The sequence below is a fragment of the Dendrobates tinctorius genome, unplaced genomic scaffold, assembly GCF_039654945.1.
Source record: "Dendrobates tinctorius isolate UK_male_01 unplaced genomic scaffold, ASM3965494v1 ptg000156l, whole genome shotgun sequence".
Lineage (NCBI taxonomy): Eukaryota > Metazoa > Chordata > Amphibia > Anura > Dendrobatidae > Dendrobates > Dendrobates tinctorius.
In genome coordinates, this window is record NW_027361823.1 from 6,447,707 (window position 1) to 6,468,249 (window position 20,543).

Sequence of the window (20,543 nt, forward strand, 5' to 3'; positions counted from 1 at the left end):
GTTATGCTTTCATCTTTAAGGCCTTTACTGGCTAGACAAGCTGTGGAGTACTTTTATGTTGCAATGGAGCATTGTCCAGTATAAAAACTCGCGAAAGATGCAGACTTTGCCTGTATCAATGCTTTCAGAAAGTGTCTTCTAAAAACATAACAGGTAGTAGGTGTGGCAGTTGATTTTGAGTCCATTTTCAACTTGAAAAGGTCCAACAGGCTCATGTTTAAAAATATCAGCCATAGCAGAACCCCACCTCCAACTTACTAGTATCTGATTCGAAGTGGAGGTCTGTGCCCATTTACTGATCCAGCCATGAGTTCCTCAATCTGGTCCGTCACTCTGCCCATCAGTTAATAAAACCTTTGAAAAATCTGTCTTCCAATATTTCTTGGCCAAGTGTTGACTTTTCAAGTTCTGTATTGTCCAGTGATGATCAGGTTTCGGCCTTCCTTACCTTGGTCATTTCTCTGATCACTAAACACCTTGCACTTCTGGGCCTCCAGCGAGGTTGCAGTTCTGGAATATGACAGCACAGCAGGGTAATGGCTTCCAGGTCTCTTCACGTTATTCTTCTCACATACTGTATTTGACAGTTAATATGCGTCTTTTGATTTCAACATGTCTGTTGTCACCCTGTTGACTATTTGCAACAAAACTTTTGATGGATGTGTGATCCTATCACAATATTTTAACAACTTCAACAGTGCTGCATCCTTCTGTAAGACTTTTAACAATTTTTGACTTTTTTGAGTCATTTAAATCAATTTTGGCCCATTCTGCTTCATCCAATAAGCATTCAAGTTTATATAGCTCAGACTTGTAAAATTTGCAGAAAACAATGATATATCAAAATACTCACTTGTCTAATAATTGTGCACACAAACTAATACCTCCACAGTGGAAATGAGAAATACAAAATAAGTTTTACTCAGATCTGTAGACACTATTTTAACATTCTAAAACTGGTGACTGTTCCTTTTTAACAGAATATAATCTACTTGATACTCATAAAGTGTCAGTAAAATGATAATAACATCTATACATTCATGATGAATTACCTTTCAGCTCCTCAGGGAAACTCTGGGAAGGGAAGAAAATCAGATCAATGGCTCGCAGATTACAAAGACTGCATTAATTACATGTACAAATCTAAGAAAACAAAAAGTAATCGTGAAGGTCTCACATTTGTTCAATTACATACTCAGGAACAATTGAGAGGTTTTAAAGGGCGACTTTCAATTGTTCTTCTGCCACATGGTCTAGTATTGTTATAGGGGCCTGAGCTCCATGTTTCTGATACAAAGTTCCAAATTCTGCGATTCCCCTGTAAGAATAGTTTTAATGATTCTAAGAACATCTCTAGCAGTCAGAACTTTGTTTGTCTGATGCCGATCTCAAAATTTTTTTCCTACAGGCACCACTGTTGGATTCTCATTGCAGAAGGACAATGTTGTCCTGTATTATTTTGATGTATTACAAGTAAAGAATGCAATAGATTTGATTCCAAAGCCAACCCCCCCCAACATCATACTTGAAATAAAAGATGTAAGATGCCTACCTTCCTTCTGACAGGTGTATAGCTTGGTGGGTCGGGATTGCACTGTAAAAACAACAGATTAACGCATTAAGTTTGCAGAAATAAACACTTACACCTTTGGGATGGTCATACAGTGTGGCTTGCCGTGTGCAAACTAAACTCTGTCTACCCTGATGGCCAATTGCCGCACAGTTTTGCTTCACAATCGTGCGACCCTTGGCCTTCTATTGGTAGTCGGCTCTTAGTCTGCGCTCTTGAGGCATCGCCACTGCTTGGTTTAGCCCTACCCTTAAATCAACAACAACAAAAATTTTAAAAAAATCCCTGGACTTTGGAGAGGGGCGGTGGCTGTAATTATACACAATGATTAATAATAAAAGCAAATTAAAATTATTCCCTGAACCGCTCCAGTGTTTCTGAGCTTTCCTGGCATGACTGCACCAAAATGACACAAAATCCTTTATTTCATCACATATTATGCAATAAAAACAGGGATTTGTATTGGACTCTAATAAAATATTGAAGATCTTCCTTTGGTGATTGCCACAGTATTCATTCTTTTTTGGGAGTTAAATACCGTAAATACAGACCTGAACTTTGACAACCCTAATATAAAGACTTTCTTAGATTACTAAGGTCTTCGATTCAAGGCCAAGTTGACACTTAAGTATTACTATACAGTGGGTCAAGATTTTCCCAGTTTCTTCAGTATTAAATCAGATTTTTGTAAAACCAATTTAACAACCTATATTATTAGTTATGTCACAATTTATTCATTAACCGTTCCTTTACTATTTACATCTCCATGTCACTCGCCGATAATAATACATGTATACTCACCAGTTTTCTGCAGAAGTAACCTAAAATATAAATGACATGTGTGGATCATACAGTGTGTAATAAAACTAAGTAATCAGCAATGTCCAGAGAATAATTCATCAAAATGGCATATTGTGATTTGTCACATTAAATTGCTACACTACAGCAGGTCATGGAACACAAGGACAAAAATCAACAAAATAAAATCACAGAAAAGAAGCAGTCAAACTCACAACACCATTTACAGTTTTTTTTTGGCACTGGAGCAGGGCCAAATTTATAGAAAAAGAGTGACAACAAGTTGGCCACCAAAAAGCTATTTTATAAAAAGTTTTCTCAAACTTTTATTATAAACTTTGTATGGCTCTAGCCTTTCCGTCAAGGTATGAAAGTTGTGTTTCCTGAATAGTATGCTCCACAGTTACACAACAACATAACCACATAGTTGTCTACAATGGTGTCATACAATGGCCAAATTATGTCTTCATACTACAGTACTTTGTCTAATTAGTGGTACGATCCACATTTCAGTAACATTCATATATTTCCTTCACAATACTGCCTATCATTCCCATAGCCAGATAAGCTACTCCAAGCCCTGGGAAATTCTTATCTTGGCCTCTGGTACTGACAATCAGGCAGAAGGTTTTTGCACTACGCGGTTTCTGTCCTATTGTCCGGTTCCCCTCCCAATAAAGCCTGTTTTTGGACACTTACAATTGGAAACAGCTTTTTCCATTGATAATTAAAATCCACAAGTCTGATAATCATCCAGTAGTGATACAAATTGAAAGCGTTTTTTTCCATTTAGTTTCAGGAGAGCACGCCTCCCTTGCCTCCCTGCTTCGCATTTGCCTAATTGATTCACATTTTGGACCGAACTGTGCGCTCTTCTTTGATGCAGCTTTACCACTGCAGCATCGGAGAAGCGAAGGGAGACTGAAGCTGTCCTGATTCAGCAATCCGATCAGCTTCAGAGCAGCGCTTACAAGCTCTATCGGAAAGAACTGGTAAACACTACATTCCTTGCCTCGGAGACCGGCCAACACTGATAGGCTGCAATTGTGGCTGGTAACTTAGGTAATGAGCACTAAATAATAAAGTTACAAATTCAATTTCTTGAGAACTGATGATTTTTAATAAAAAGTAAATTGTGAAGTTTTCTGTTTTTACAAGCACTGTGCAATTTTACCCATTTAAAGGATACCTGTCAGCAGGATTTTGCTCAGTAAACTACAGTGTCAGGTTGGCAGTGTTACACTGATTAAAACGAAACCTGGGGTGAAGAAATCCGTCTTGTGGTTCTTGTGTAGTCAGTGTAAGGTTATGTGCACACAGTGAGTATTCTGTGCATGCATTTCCTGTGCAGAATTCACGAAATCCGCAGGTCAAATGACCTGCATTTTTCCGGCGGATTTCTTCCTGTTTTTTTGCGGTTTTCCACCTGCAGATTCCCACAAAAGAAGTCGCATGCTGCTTTTTTCATTTCACACAAAACTCCAAAAATGGGCCAGACAAAAGTATTGGCACACTCAGCCTAATACTTGGTTGCACAACCATTAGCCAAAATAACTGCGACCAACCGCTTCTGGTAACCATCAATGAGTTTCTTACAATGCTCTGCTGGAATTTTAGACCATTCTTCTTTGGCAAACTGCTCCAGGTCCCTGATATTTGAAGGGTGCCTTCTCCAAACTGCCATTTTTAGATCTCTCCACAGGTGTTCTATGGGATTCAGGTCTGGACTCATTGCTGGCCACCTTAGAAGTCTCCAGTGCTTTCTCTCAAACCATTTTCTAGTGCTTTTTGAAGTGTGTTTTTTCGGTCATTGTCCTGCTGGAAGACCCATGACCTCTGAGGGAGACCAAGCTTTCTCACACTGGGCCCTACATTATGCTGCAAAATTTGTTGGTAGTCTTCTGACTTCATAATGCCATGCACACGGTCAAGCAGTCCAGTGCCAGAGGCAGCAAAGCAACCCCAAAACATCAGGGAACCTCTGCCATGTTTGACTCTAGGGACCGTGTTCTTTTCTTTGAATGCCTCTTTTTTTTCTCCTCTAAACTCTATGTTGATGCCTTTGCCCAAAAAGCTCTACTTTTGTCTCATCTGACCAGAGAACATTCTTCCAAAACGTTTTAGGCTTTTTCAGGTAAGTTTTGGCAAACTCCAGCCTGGCTTTTTTATGTCTCGGGGTAAGAAGTGGGGTCTTCCTGGGTCTCCTACCATACAATCCCTTTTCATTCAGACGCCAACGGATAGTACGGGTTGACACTGTTGTAACCTCGGACTGCAGGGCAGCTTGAACTTGTTTGGATGTTAGTCGAGGTTCTTTATCCAACAACCGCACAATCTTGCGTTGAAATCTCTTGTCAATTTTTCTTTTCCGTCCACATCTAGGGAGGTTAGCCACAGTGTCATGGGCTTTAAACTTCTTGATGACACTGCGCACGGTAGACACAGGAACATTCAGGTCTTTGGAGATGGACTTGTAGCCTTGAGATTGCTCATGCTTCCTCACAATTTGGTTTCTCAAGTCCTCAGACAGTTCTTTGGTCTTTTTTCTTTTCTCCATGCTCAATATGGTACACACAAGGACACAGGACAGAGGTTGAGTCAACTTTAATCCATGTCAACTGGCTGCAAGTGTGATTTAGTTATTGCCAACACCTGTTAGGTGCCACCAGTGGCGGATTATAATAAAGTCAATCTGGGCGGTAGCCCAGGGCCCTGTGGTGTGGGGGGGCCCACCAGCCCCCCAGGGTAAATTGTCCCATTATAGTCTGCCACTGCAGCCGTGACACACACTGGGGCACCTGCAGCAGCCAGCACACACAGCTCCGCTGCATCTCACATGTGCACGCTGCTGCTGCACCGTGCAGAGCTCCGTAATTAACTACTGCAGAACGCCTATACCAGATACCAAAAGACTTGCTCCTCCCAGTCATGTGACTGATCACATGATGCTGCTGACACCACGGAAGGTCCTGTTCCCTGCATGCTGCGTTGTTCTGCCAGGCTGATGGCTGCAGTGATCTATCATCACGAGGGGGTCACTCAGTGTATGATTTGATGTATGAATTGTATCGGGGATTCGGTGGTCCCCTCTCCTCACACCAGCAATATGGCTCCAGCCTCCATGAGGAGAAGTTGTAACCCTATAACCATGTCTAGTTATGACCCTATAACCATGTCTACAGATGCCCCCATAACTAAGTCCATTCAGTGATGGACCCCGTTACTATGTCTATTTATGCCCCCATAACCATGTCTAGTTATGCCCCCATAAAGTGATATGTCTCCGACCGTGTGACGGCACCAGAGATCTGTGTGTCTATGTCTATATAATGTGTGTATGTCTATATAATGTGTATCTAATCTGCCTCTGCGTCTGCCTCCATATCCGTCTCTGCGTGTGCCTCCGTATCTGCCTGTGCCTCCGTCTCTCTGTATCCCCTTCTGCGTGTGCCTCCGTCTGTCTTCGTATCTGCCTCTGCGTGTGCCTCTGTCTCCCGCCTTATCCGCCTCTGCGTGTGCCTCTGTCTCCCGCCGTATCCGCCTCTGCGTGTGCCTCTGTCTCCCTCCGTATCTGCCTCTGCGTGTGCCTCTGTCTCCCTCCGTATCTGCCTGTGCCTCTGTCTCCCTCCGTATCTGCCTGTGCGTGTGCCTCCGTCTGCCTCCGTATCTGCCTCTGCGTGTGCCTCCGTCTGCCTCCGTAGCCACCTCTCTGTGTGTGCGCTTGTCTGCCTTCGTAAGACATATCACCACCAGGGGTGGGATTCAGCCGGTTCTCCCCGGTTCGATGGAACCGCTTGTTAAAAGCAGCCGGTTCCCCGAACCGGGTAGATTCAGAGCCGCGATCCGGTATTTATGCAGCACAACAGAGGAGACACAATGTGTGCACGACTTTCCCCCTAGTGGCTGCAACTAATGAGAGACCGCAGTAACAGTTTCCAGTTGAGAGAGACCCATGTGGAGTTTCTGAAGAGCAGCTGAACGACTACCGTGTGCGCTACTCCTGAAGTGGTTGGCGGTGTGCCTGACAAACATGGATGTCGGCAGAGCAGCTCACAGGGTGGCGGCGGCTGGTCGGAGGCTGCATGTTCACTGTCCGCTTCCAACAGGCGAGGACTCTCCCCAGTTACCCCGGCTGCCTCCTCCAGAGCCACTGGCAGACATGTGGTCGGCAGCGCTGGCTCTGTCCTCACAGCAGTGAGTGGCCGCTGCGCAGTGTGTAGTGTGGGCACTCTACTCTCTAGTTCTCTCTGTTATCAGCCACTTCTAGTTAGCGCGTGTTTGGAAACTGAATTCCACTTCCTACAAGTGTACAGCTGCTCCCATATAGGGGAACCGTCCTGTGTAAAACCCACAGACTTCTATCTGCTGGATTCTATTGGTGTCTCCTGGGTGACGGTTAACCCCTTGCGGCACGGGTGTCTTCTCTGTTTTGTACACATTTGGCCACACTCCTGCACCCAGTAATCTCTGTACACAGGAAGAAGCCCAGCACTGGTTCTTATAAAGCACTTACGCTGCGCAGTGTTAGACCACCGGCCACAAGTCGGCTGGCTGTTTAAAGGGGTTGTCCGGTCTGGTGGGGATAAACAAGCAACTTTAGTATCGTATTTTCCAATACCTGGCCTGAGTAAAGGATTGGTGATGTGTAGCACTGAAGGAATGACTGTGTGCCATGTAATGACGCGTTGTGCTCGCTGTCGGTAGGGTCCGCACTATAGGCGCTCATTCTCGCCGGCTGCGGTGTACGCTCACATAATCTGAGGTGGTCACTCCTGGTCCAGACGTTGCCACCTGTTTGAACTGTGAAAGTTGGATGAATGAAACTGCCATTAAAAGGCATAAATCGGGGTTCACAGTTCCAACAGTCAGGAGTCCCCTTTAGACCCGATCCATAAATCATAGGTGAAAAAAAATGTATTCTGGTGTTAAAATCCAAATATCCTTTATTGATCCAGAATTAGAAACAAGCGATGTCTCAGTGGACACCTAACCCCAATCCCCACAATTTTAAGCGTGCCTTGAAAACGCATTTATTCAGACTGGCCTATCGCCTCAACACATTAACCTAATCTATCCCTGTGTGGCACAGTCAAAAGTTTTACCATAACCAGGTTCCCCGTATCATGTTCCCACATGCTTTATGCATCCATTAGCCCTCTGTGTCTGTACTGTTACACACTTAACATTATGGCTGGTCCATACAATCAGGGCAACTGTTACCACCCACCTTTCGTGTCTACCTCTTTCCTCATAGACTGTAAGCTTGCGAGCAGGGCCCTCATTACTCTTGGTATTTGTCATACTCTACTGTATGTGATTATTGTTATGCTGTAATGTCTATTGTCTGTACAAGTCCCCTCTGAAATGTAAAGTGCTGCGGAATATGTCGGCGCTATAGAAATAAAATGTATTATTATTAATGATGGATGCTCAGATGCCAGTGTTTGTTCAGTAACTCCCAACCTGTGTGTTTCAGGTCCGTTATCCCGGCACACGCAGTCTGACACGTCTCAGGCCACATTGGCCAGTGTGGCTCCAGTGTTCTCCATGGTAAGTTTCCCAGATAATCCCCTGTATATAATATGACCCACCTTTTCTGGTATGGATTCAGCACACGTTTTCCCTTTACCACCATGTGCAGTCTGCTAGACGGAAAGTCCACAGGAAAATCTGCACTGGAATTAATTTGTGTCCGAACATAGGGCTTTTAGTTTATTACTTTTATAAAATATTGTAATACTAATGTCAGTGATTTGTCGGTGAATGTTGTACTTTCCTGGTCACAGATGAAATTTGACCAAGAAGGGAACATACTGTCGTTTGGTGAGTGCGCACTGGACTGTAGTATGCAGTATGTCACATGACCCCGGGGCCCACAGAGTTTGAGCACCCCGGGGCCCTGGCTACCTTTAATCCACCCCTGGGTGCCACAGGTAAGTTACAGGTGCTGTTAATTACACAAATTAGAGAAGCATCACATGATTTTTCGAACAGTGCCAATACTTTTGTCCACCCTCTTTTTTATGTTTGGTGTGGAATTATATCCAATTTGGCTTTAGGACAATTCTTTTTGTGTTTTTTCATTTAAGACAAATTAAATGAAGATAATAATACCAAAGAATTTGTGTTTGCAATCATTTTCAGGAAGAAACTGAGTATTATCTGACAGAATTGCAGGGGTGTCAATACTTTTGGCCACAACTGTAACTATGTAGCTCCAGCAAAATCGCTTGCCAATAGATGACACTGCGCATGTGCTGCCGGTGCAATTTTGTTGGAGCAGGCAATAGATGGGGTTACATTTTTTTTACCCCTTCACGAATAGTACGGCGCATGTCATGTCCCCCCTTTGAAGTGGGCTCCGGTGGTGAGCCCACATCTTTCCCAGTTCATGTCAGCTGTTTTGAAAAGTTGACAGTGGCATTTAACATGTGATTCCAGCAATCGCGCCAGAAATCCACCCATCGATGACCCATGTCACGTGATCGTGGGTCACAGATAGGTTGGCATGACAACCAGAGGTCTCCTGGAGACCTCTGTCATTGTCAATGCCAGACTGCTATGAGCACCTCCTGGAGGTCAGTGCTCACAGCAAGTCAGCAGTTCTGCTACATACAGGTGATCTGATCATCGGGTTATGGCGGCTTCTAGTCTCCCATGGAGGCTATTGAAGCATGCCAAAAGTAAAAAAAAAAAAAAGAAGTTTTTAAAAATATAAAAAAAATAATAAGTTTAAATCAACCCCCTTTTGCCCCATTCAAAATAAAACAATAAAAAAACATTCACATATTTGGTATCACCACGATCAGAATCGCCTGATCAATTTAAAAAAAATATTCACCCGATCACTAAACGGTGTAACGAGAAAATAAATGAAAACACACTAGAATTACGTTTTTTTGGTCGCCGTGACATTGCTTTAAAATGCAATAACTGGCGATCAAAAGATCGTATCTGCACCAAAATGGTATCATTAAAAACGTCAGCTCGGCACACAAAAAATAAGCCCCCACCCAACCCGAAATCACGAAAAATGGAGACGCTACGGGTCTCGAAAATGACAATTTTTTTTTTTTTTAAACAAAACCACCATGGTTACTTACCGGTAGCCGGTTTTTCCGGAACCCATGACAGCACCACATGAGAGAGGGATCCGCCCCGCCAGGACAGGAACCTACTGAAACATAAGGGGCGGCACCTCTCCCCCGCTTCAGTTGGATTACAGAGCATTTGAGAGGACTTCCCGGTTAGTTACATATTTATCCAACACCACATCACACAAATACACCCGACTATTGTGCACACCCAAACGGTGAAAAAGGGGGGGAAATATACGGGTGCTGTCATGGGTTCCGGAAAAACCGGCTACCGGTAGGTAACCATGGTGGTTTTCCCTTCACCCATGACAGCACCACATGAGAGATTCTGGAGACTTCGAACACCTTAGGGAGGGACCACCGCTTGCAGCACCCTTCTACCAAAGGTCAAGTCAGCAGAGGAGGACAGATTTAGTCTATAGTGTCTAAAGAAAGTTGAGGGTGAGGCCCAGGTAGCGGCCTTACAAATTTGCTCTATTGATACCTATGCTTTCTCAGCCCAGGAGGTCGCCACGGCTCTGGTGGAATGAGCCTTGATGCCGTCAGGAACCGGGACGCCACTAGCTGAATAGGCTACACTAATGGCCTCCCTAATCCATCGGGCAATAGTCCCCTTTGACACTCCATAACAATTCCTAGCACCCTGGAAGGCTACAAATAGGGACTGGGACCTCCTCCACTGGCTGGTTATAGACATATATTCTACTAGGGTTCTTTTAACGTCTAGGCTATGAAATTTCTCCTCCCCTGGGCTTTTCGGATTCTCGCAAAAGGAAGGGAGGACAATCTCTTGGTTTCGGTGAAAGTTAGTTACTACTTTCGGCAAGTAAGCAGGGTCTGTTCTCATAACCACCCTATCCTGGTATATCTGGGTATATGGTGGGTTGACTGAAAGGGCCTGTAAGTCACTAACTCTACGTGCCGACGTTAGAGCTACCAAAATGATGGTTTTTAGAGTGAGATTTTTAGTTGAAATCTGCTGTATGGGTTCAAACGGCTCCTTCGAAAGGGCTTCCAGCACCAGATTTAGATCCCATGGAGCTATTTTCGGTAAGGAAACTGGCCTAGATCTGTGGCAAGATTTAATAAACCTGGCTACCCATCTGTTTGCCGCTATATTGCAATTGTATAATGCACCCAGCGCTGAAACCTGTACCTTGAGGGTATTAACCGCCAGGCCTAGCTGTAGGCCTGCCTGCAAGAACTCCAAGATGGACTCGATTGGGGGTTCTTGACCTAACGGTTTTCCGAGGAATTGTAGGAATTTTTTCCACGTTCTGCCATATATGTTGGTTGTTATTGGTTTTCTGCTTTTCATTAGAGTAGTCACCAACCCCGGGGAAAACCCTTTATCTCTCAAAAGTGACCTCTCAAATTCCACGCCGTCAGATGGAGCCCCTTGACTTGTTTGTGGAATATCAGCCCCTGAGCTAACAAATCTGGAATCTCTGGCAGTACCCACGGGTCCGAGAGAGACATCATTTGTAGTAGTGAAAACCACGGTCTTTTTGGCCAGAACAGGGCTATGAGGATTACTCTGGCTTGCTCGTCTCTTATCTTTTTTACCACTGCCGGGATTAACGCTACTGGGGGAAAGGCATAGCTCAGTTTGAACAGCCACGGGATTTGTAGAGCGTCTACTGCCCACGGGTTTTCCCCTGGGTTTAATGAGCAGAACCTCCTCACTTGCCGGTTGCTTTTGGTGGCAAAGAGGTCGATTACTGGCTGCCCCCATAACTGTACTATCTTCTGGAATATTACACGATTTAAGGTCCATTCTCCCTGTTTTAACTTGTTGCGGCTTAGAAAGTCGGCTTGAACATTTTCTGTCCCTTTGATATGTAGGGCTGTTAGGGAGGTTAGATGTTGCTCTGCTTTGAGGAAGATTCTTTTGGCTTCGTCCATTAGGGAGTTTGAACTTGTCCCTCCCTGGTGGTTGACATACACCACTGCCACCCTGTTGTCTGACATAATTCGGACGTTTTGACCCTGTAACATGGGAATGAATGCCTCTAGGGCTCTGTTTATCGCTCTTAACTCTCTTAAGTTGGAGGAAGCCTTCTGCTCTATGTGACCCCAGGACCCTTGGGCCATATGTTCTCTCAGGTGTGCCCCCCATCCCGAGGAGCTTGCGTCCGTCAATATTACATCGGACACGGGCCTGTGCCACAAAGTTCCCCCTGCTAAATTTGTGTCGTCTAGCCACCAAGTGAGAGAGTTTTTCCCCCTTTCGGAAAGTTCCAGCTTCCCTTCTAAACGCCCTTTCAATCGTCTCTGGGCTGACAAGATTTCCACCTGCAGTTGTCGGGTATGAAACTGTGCCCAGTTGACCACTGGGATACAGGCTGTTAGCGTGCCCAACAGGGACATTGCCCTTCTTAGGGTCATGTGAGGATGCTGTATTGCCGTAAGGGTCACTTCTCTCACCTTCTCTAGTTTTTTCTCTGGCAAGAGACAAACTTGACGGTCGGAGTCCAAGACGAAACCTAGAAACGTTTGTGTCCTTAGGGGTTGAAGTTTTGATTTTTTTAAGTTTACCATCCAACCCAGTCTTTGCAGGGTCTCTGTTATCTTCTCTACCTGATGTGCGCAGTGATGTTCTGAATTGCCAATGACCAGAAAATCGTCCAAGTAAGGCACCATAATCACATTGTGGATTCGAAAGAAAGCTGTCATTTCCGCTATTACTTTTGTAAAAATCCTTGGCGCTATGGAGATGCCAAACGGAAGAGCTGTAAATTGAAAATGCCTGAGGTCGCCCTGGATGTATAGGGCTACCCTCAGGTATTTCTGGTACTCTTGGTGCATCGGGATATGGTAATAGGCATCCTTCAAATCTATTACGGCCATGAAGCAGTTGTGGTGTAACAGCTTTATGGCCGAAGTCACTGATTCCATTTTGAATGTTTGGTTCATGATCCATTGATTGAGGCGCCTGAGATTTATTATCGTTCTGAAGGAAAGGTCGGGTTTTTTTATTAGGAAGAGGGGAGAATAGAACCCCCTTCTTTCTTGATCTTTCGGGACCTCTACCAGAACTTGTTTCTCCAATAGTCCTAAGATTTCTGTTTCTATGGCTGATTGCTCTCCTGGTTCCTTTCTGACAGGGGTCACCACAAATGAAGCTCTTGGATACTGGAAGAAGGGGATTTTTAGGCCATTCTTTATAATTTTCAGGAACCAATTGTTGGCCGATATTTTCTCCCATTCTTGAGAAAAGAGCCTCAATCTTCCCCCCACAGGAGGGCTGGTGTCATTGCGGGGATTTTTTGGCGGTTGAGGTATTTCCCCCCAAACATGAACCCTGGTTCTTTTTTCCTCTTGTCGTCCCACCTTTTCCGTTCTCCCGGGGGACGGCCTCGATTGAACCTTCCCTTCCGAAAGGGCGGTCTCCTTTGATCACCCATGAATCTGGGGAAGCCCTTCTTTTTATCACCGGCTTTTTCCAGGATGTCATCCAGGTCTTTTCCAAACAAGAAGTGTCCATCACATGGTAACGAGCATAATTTTGCCTTAGATTGAATGTCCCCAGGGCAGCCTTTGAGCCATAACGCCCGTCTTGCGGCGTTCGACAGCCCCGCTGCTCTTGCCGTTAACCTCATCGAGTCGGCGGAGGTGTCAGCCAAGAAGGCGGCAGCTCCGTGTAGCAGGTACATTTCTCCTAATATTTTCTCTCTTGGTACTTTGGAGACCAATTTTTCTTCCAGTTGTTGCAACCAGACCATTAATGACCGGGCTGTGCAGGTGCCGGCTATTGCTGGTTTCAGACCCCCTGCCGCTGCCTCCCAAGTGTGCCTTAGGTATGAGTCCGCTTTTTTATCCAAGGGATCTCTCAAAACCCCTGAATCCTCCAGGGGCAGGGCCGACTTCTTGGAAGACCTAGACACTGCTGCGTCAATCTTTGGGACCTTGTCCCAGATGTCCGTGTCCTTAGCCTCAAAGGGGTATCTTCGCTTTGAAGAGGAGGGAAGGCTACCTGACTACTCCGGTTTCTTCAACTCTCTCTCGATTAGGGCCTGAATCTTGTCATTGACCGGAAAGGTACGCTTTTTCCTTTCTTGTAGGCCGCCAAACATTACATCCTCCAGTGATCTCTCTACTTTCTCCTCCTGCAGGCCCATAGTGGACCTGATGGCTTTAAGGAGGGCGTCCGTATCTTCTACAGGAAAGCAAGGTCTGCCCCCCGTATCACTGTCTGAGGATGAAGATGACCCGTGCCCAACTTGATACTCCGAAGAGGAGGAGCCTGACGAGGAACTCGGGGAGGCTTTCCTACTCTTACTTTTCTTTTTTAATAATTTTTTAAGTGAGCCCTGTACCTCCGACTTAATTATTGATCTGAGGTTTGTTGCCAGGCTCGGTGCCTCTTCAGCCATAGTCCGCTGGATACAGCTGACACAAGTCCTTTTGGTAGTCTTTCGCTAAAGGGCTGTGGCATATGGCACATACTCTATTTTTCTTTTTGCTTATAGCTTTTTTGCCTCCCTAAAAAAAAAAAAAGACATAGGAAGGCCTATTACAACATTGTCTACTTTCACGGAGATCACTCACCACCCAGGAAAGACCGATACCGGGCTCTGGGGCTGCGAAGGAGCGTGCGTTCTGCGTTCTTTTGACCTCGAGGAATCCCTCGATCGGTGACTTGGACGGCTGCTGCTTTTGCCGCTCGAGCGGCTCTTGCGACCAGAAGCTTGTGATGGGGGCAGAGACAATGGGGACGGTGAGCGATCCTCCTGAGACGCCATTGTCACCCCTGCAGCCGCTTCTGCTCCTTCTTTAATCGGTGAGTGCCCCTCATTACCCCTCCCCCCCGCGACCGCCAGCCGCTCCTGGCCGGCGTCGCGCCCGGCGCCATGACCGTCGCGTCCTGATGACGTCAGCGGTCGCGCTCCCAGAGTCCTCTGCGCCGCTGACGTCGGACGCCGGTCTCCGCCCCCGGCTTCCCCTGCATGCAGGCGAAGGACGGGCGCGTGCGCAGGGGGAGGGCGGCACGTGGAGGAACCTCCGAAGGGAGGACATCGGGAGGGGCCCAGATCAGGCAACACCCCGGGGACTGCGCTACCAGCTGCCGACGGCCGGCGTCGCAGGTAAGTCAGCCCTGCAATTTAAACGCCGGGACGGCCCTGGGTCTTTCATCCTGACAGGCGCCGCCGCTGTCAGAGGGATTCCTTTCCAGGACAGGAACCCAACTGAAGCGGGGGAGAGGTGCCGCCCCTTATGTTTCAGTAGGTTCCTGTCCTGGCGGGGTGGATCCCTCTCTCATGTGGTGCTGTCATGGGTGAAGGGAAAACTTTACGTTCTTTTTTATTTAATACAAAAATGTCCATAAACAAATAAAGTTGGACAGAGAACTTAACTAATAATTAATACCAGAAAGAACAACCAAGTATAACCCAAAAAATATATAAATGTTTATTCAAAATATTTTTAATTAAAACACATGAGGGTCTGACGTATCAATGACTAATACCCTCATGTGTTTTAATTATGGCCATACACATTGATTGGACACACGTTCCTATATATATCCAGCCTGTCCCTCCCTGTCCACACACCTCCTGATGAAGTGAGACGTGCGTTGGGGTGAATTTGGCAGCCACTGGTCTGATGTAAGTTTTAGTTCACAAATGTCTTTATACATGAGATTAATTATGGCCCATAATGCCTGCTTCACGGTGTAGGGCACATTATTTTTCTGGGCACATTTACTTAATTTTTTGCATATTTATCTAGGCAATACTCTTTTTTTGCACATGTATTGAAATTTGTCCTATTTATATTTATCCACCCGTTATTAATTGGACACATTTGGCAAGGGGTTTTGTTTTGCATACATATTGAAATTATACACTTTTATGATACATGCTGTTTTTTTTTTTCTCTCTCTCAGTATGCACCAGTCATTTAGTTTGTCCTAAGGGAGTTCTCTCATTGTACACTTGTGCTTTATTTACATTTTTTACTTCCATCCTCCATGTTATTTTGTAGACTGTTTTTCTTGCACATATACCTTATTTTATTGCGGAGTTTGCACACATGGAATAATAAGGGAATTGTGCAATTATTTGATACATGATGTATTTTATATACCAGTGGTTGTCATATTATATGTGGTTCAGTGGCCTCTGTTATTTCATGTGATGTAATAAAAAAACATTTTTAAAAGAAAAAAATATTTTGAATAAACATTTATATATTTTTTGGATTATACTTGGTTGTTCTTTCTGGTATTAATTCTTTTTTACTTAAGTGGTGAAAAAAAATCCAGACATGTTTGGTGTCTATGAACCCGTAATGACCTGGAGAATCATAATGGCGGGTCAGTTTTAGCATTTAGTGAACATGGTAAAAAAAAAATCCAAAAAACAGTTGTAGAATTGACGTTTTTTTTGCAATTTCACTTTGAATTTTTTTCCCGTTTTTGAGTACACAATATGGTAAAACCAATGGTGTCGTTCAAAAGTACAACTAGACCCGCAAAAAACAAGCGATCAGGTGGCCACATTAATGGAAAAAATGAAAAAAGTTTTATCTCTGGGAAGAAGGGGAGTAAATAACAAACGCAAAAACAAAAAAGGCCTCCGTCATGAAGGGGTTAAAGACCACAATATTAACTGCACAAGCACAGTATTTAAAATAGGAGGCAGGTCACTGAAGGTTCAGTGATCTGTCATTTAAGCCCAGAATGATGACCATGAGGCCAGAGCATGAAAAAAAAAAAACACCCGCCCACAGTCCTGCCCCAAAGCACCGGCATCTAATTAACTTAAAACTTCTAACACCAAGTACATGATTGCACAAGAGCCATGAGATGGAATTCTTTATCCCAGGTATCATATTAATCAGTGTAACAGCGCCGACCTGACACTATAGTTTACTTAGCAAAATATTGATGACAGGTTCGCTTTAAGAACCCTTCAAAATTTTTAGCTTATGTTATACCTCTTTTAGGTCTCTTTCACACATCAGTTTTTTGCCATCAGTCACAATCCGTTGTTTTCTGAAAAAAAACGGATCCAGCGACGGATTATGACGGATGGCTGCACGTTTCATCAGTCGTCCGACGGATCCGTCGGAAAATCTTTGTCCGTCGGCCGGAGACGACGGAGAAAGGAACGTTTTTTGTGTATGTCGAAAAGTCGGAGAGTAACAGAACCAGGGCTGTCCGTCATTGGCTATAATAGAAGCCAATGGGCGCAGGATCTGTCGCCCGAAATAATCTCTATCGTTTTTGTTTTTTTTTAAATCTGCGCAGGATCCATTTTTTGCACACTTTCACGGATCGCGACTGATTCTAAAAAACTGATGTGTGAAAGAGGCCTTACCAGTCAAATTACATTAACATCAACGCAACATTGCAGCATACGGAGGAGTGGGGTGTACTTACATATGACTGTTATCAAAACCACTAAAAGAACTAATGCGATGAACGCATAATATGTTCGACCTGAGGGGTCTGAAATAGAAAAAAAAAACAAAACCTTATCACTGTGATATTCAGGCTTCCATTATATTACCAAGCGTTGATTACAGCATTTATACAGTAGCAGTATGGCTTTACTTTTTATAGACAACTTGTTTTACCGACTCCTGGAAATGCAAGTATACTGTAAGTGAGGCGCGGTTCCCAACTTATGTTATTATTCACAATCATAAACACCAGGCGCTCCATGCACATCTGTCTAATATATCTTTACATCTCCATTCCTTATGACAGAGGCCAAATAAATATTACTTTGGTCTCTATAGGGATGGTATGTGCTGATATACTTTTTTAAAGCTGTATCGGAAACCACAGTACACTGTGATAGCGCTTACAGTGGATCACAGTAAAACATTTTTAAATAAGTATATATTGCGGTATACTATTTTACTAATGGAACCTACTACCAACACATGCCACTGCATGGCTAGCAGGTGGCATATGTCAGAGTGTGCTATCTGAGGTACTGTATATATCAAGAAACGCTCCAGCCATACATGACTGATGGCAGACTTATATTTTCATCATCCTTCAGCCTTACCATTCTGTTCCTGTTTGTGACATCCCAGTGTTGATGCGGCTTCCTAACTACCGTCTGCCAGCTCTCTCCACCAGACAGCAGTCTACATCGTGGCCTCAACCTAGAGGTCAATGTGTACGTCCAGATGACTCTACCAGGAGTAAAAGATAAAGGCCAGGGCAACCACTGGGATTTGGTAGTCAGAGTGGCTAGCGCTAAGCCTCTCCATGGAGGCACTGTTAACATCTGCCACTAACCGTGCCCACATAACACTATCACTGAAAAAGTCTAACAATTATGACCCATGAATTAATTGGATCTTCACAGGAAGAGAGATTAGGCTGCATTTGGAAAGGTTATACAGAGACTGTTAGATGAGAGGAGTAGAGAAGAGAAGGAAGGGAGACTGTCTTCATTCCCGGAGCGCAGCCCGCCTAATTGTACCAGCTTCCATTTTTGTCATAGATTATCTTCTGTGGCAAAAATTGGAAACTGGTACAATTAGGCAGGCTGCGTTCCAGAAATGAAGAGCCTTTGGATTCCAAAACGTTTTTTATTAATACCAATGCGCTTCTGCGCCGGACCGGCGCCTTTCTCAAGGTATAAAAAACAAGTGCTTTGCCAACACCAAGATGACTACTCACACAAGACAAGAACTGTGATCAAAACCCTATGAAAGTTCATTAAAAGCAAGCATAGGTTTTTGGAGAAAGTGTAAGGAGATCAGTGCTAGAGTTGAGCGAATATCTTCGGTTCCCCGCTGATTTGGTAAGCTACAGCGGGAACCCGGCTTCCTGGATCGCTCCTGCTGATCAGCTGAACGCCACCGCAGCTGCATGTGTTGCGGCTGTGTCACAGCACATGCATGGAGAGCCTGTGTGTTGGGCTCTCCATGCATGTGCTGTGACAGAGACACATCCGCAACACATGCAACTGCGGCACAGATCAGCTGTTCAGCCAGCGCGATCCAGAAAGCCGGGTTCCCGCTGTAGCTTATTTGGCAAGCGCTGTACCTTACCAAATCAGTGGGGAACCGAAGATATTCGCCCAACTCTAATCAGTGCTTCTGAGAGCGCAGATAGCTCCCATTTATGTTTTTAGAAAAGAAATACATGCAGCTGCACACTCCGGTCCCAAGTGTCAGCATCAGTACCGGTATCGATGCGCGAGTTTCTTGCATCACACTCACAAGTGTGACCCCGGCCATAAAGTTTATTTTCTCCTGGGTGCGGCACTGTTCATAACGCAATTAACCTGTAGATTAACCCTATACCTGCAGAATAACAGCGTTATTGAACCTGTCAGGCTCCCTTTAACTCTGAATCTTACAGAGCTGTGGTCTCATTAGGGCCATGGTTTGGGCTTTATGTTCTATAATATAAATTCTTTAATTGGATAAAACTTACTGCACACTGCATCCTTAATGGCTGAACATCTTTCAGCAAAGCCATGTTCACATCTAAAATACAAACAAAAACCACAATTAATGTTTAAGGGGAGTTTGGGGGCAATCACTTTTCCACACAGGTTCTTGTAGGTTTGGATTTCTTTTTAATTTAAAAACTGAATTTGGTGACTACTTGTGTGATCTTTGTCTAATATTTCAATTTGAAACATTTAAGTGTGACAAACATGCAAAAGAATAGAAAATCAGGAAGGAGGCAAACACTTTTTCACACCCCTGTAAGTTGTTAAACTGTGATTGGGGCTAGGTCTGGACGCTCCTAATAGAGGTAGGTGCCAGAGTATGAAGTGGGCGCAGGTCCTGAGACCTGACATACATACGCGTCATGCATCTGGATGGGGTAAAGAGCATGCAGATAATTTGGGATATTTGCTTTGCTTGCCAGTCATTTTATGTAAATATGCTTTTTCAATGTTGCAGAATTAAAGCCCATAACTAAAAGTCATAAATTTCAGAAAAGATCCACATTTTCTGTCAAACTTGCACAATCTTATGTGACGTCACATGGTTTCATAAGACATTAATAATAAAAATAAAAGTAGTCAGTACAATGTTTCACGCTCACTTGGTGCAATGTTGACATTGAGTGCAGCCATCGGATTCAGCAGATATATTTTCAGTGCAGAAGAAATCTTCTTTACATTTACATACAAAGTTTCGAGTCACAGTACAGGCGCTCAGTTCTTCCAGGACTGAAAATCATAAATATAATTAGTTGGATCCAACTTGTGAAGTTTGGATTCTTTGTAAATTTTCAGTGGAATGGGGATATGTCCTTTACAACATCAGTCTGACATTAAAATGTACATGTTAATATGTTAACATATGGTCGCAGCGCTGTTTTGCTCTTATAGAATTTGAAATTCTCTGAGCCACAGAGTAAGGCCGCGTTCACACATTCAGTATTTTACATCAGTATTTATAAGCCAAGACCAGGAGGGGGTGATAAATCCAGAAGTGGTGACGTGGTTCTATTATACTTCTCCACTGATTGTTCCACTCCTGATTATGGCTTACTTCGGTAAAATACTGACCAAAAACTGAATGTGGGAACGTGGCCTTAAAAGGGTTATCTGGGACTTTTGTATATCTGTTCTGATGGGACTAAGAACTTAAAGCAGGTAATAGCTAACTACCTGCCCGGCGCCGATCTATGCCGGCTCAGAGCAGTTACAGACTGCTCCTGCTGGCGATAATGCAGCTTCCATTAACGTCACTTCGATAGAGCAGCTTCTTCATTTCTACTCTGCTCTGACGGGGTAACTGCCTAACTGAGGGCTGTCAGTGATCATGACGTCAGCAGCAAAGCCCTGTCGACAGAGCAGAGAGAAACAGGAAGAGCTGCTCTATTGCGTAAAGTGAAACGAAGCAGCAGAATCGCTGGTAGGAGTGGTCCATGACCGCTTTGAGCCGGCAGAGATACGCGTTGGGCAGAACAGGCAGTTAGCAACTACCGGTCAGCAAGTTCTTTGCGTCATAAGAAAAAAAAGTACAAAAATCCTTGATAACTCTTATCAAATCACATTTTCTCAACTGCAGTAGGAACATGCTGTTTTTATTATTAGGTTCATGAATGATGTACGCAGAATGCATGAAGCTCCTCAGCTCCC

The 20,543-nt window shown here is 44.4% G+C and overlaps 1 protein-coding gene and 1 long non-coding RNA gene across 4 annotated transcripts in view; one reads left to right on the plus strand and one right to left on the minus strand.

Annotated features, from left to right (window-relative positions):
* LOC141051298 (uncharacterized) overlaps nt 1-20,543 on the plus strand; it is a 145,127-nt gene that overhangs the window by 104,770 nt on the left and 19,814 nt on the right. Inside the window, exon 2 of the long non-coding RNA XR_012220618.1 lies at nt 7,845-7,918. This is a non-coding gene — a long non-coding RNA (uncharacterized lncRNA). The remainder of the gene's footprint in view (nt 1-7,844; nt 7,919-20,543) is intronic.
* FAS (Fas cell surface death receptor) overlaps nt 1-20,543 on the minus strand; it is an 86,101-nt gene that overhangs the window by 5,947 nt on the left and 59,611 nt on the right. For all 3 annotated transcript variants that reach the window (XM_073548189.1, XM_073548188.1, XM_073548190.1), the window contains exons 4-9: nt 19,499-19,625; nt 18,875-18,927; nt 16,853-16,921; nt 2,372-2,391; nt 1,553-1,594; nt 1,053-1,074 (exon numbers count right to left, since the gene is read on the minus strand). In XM_073548189.1, the coding sequence (XP_073404290.1) occupies nt 1,053-1,074; nt 1,553-1,594; nt 2,372-2,391; nt 16,853-16,921; nt 18,875-18,927; nt 19,499-19,625 (333 nt within the window). The remainder of the gene's footprint in view (nt 1-1,052; nt 1,075-1,552; nt 1,595-2,371; nt 2,392-16,852; nt 16,922-18,874; nt 18,928-19,498; nt 19,626-20,543) is intronic.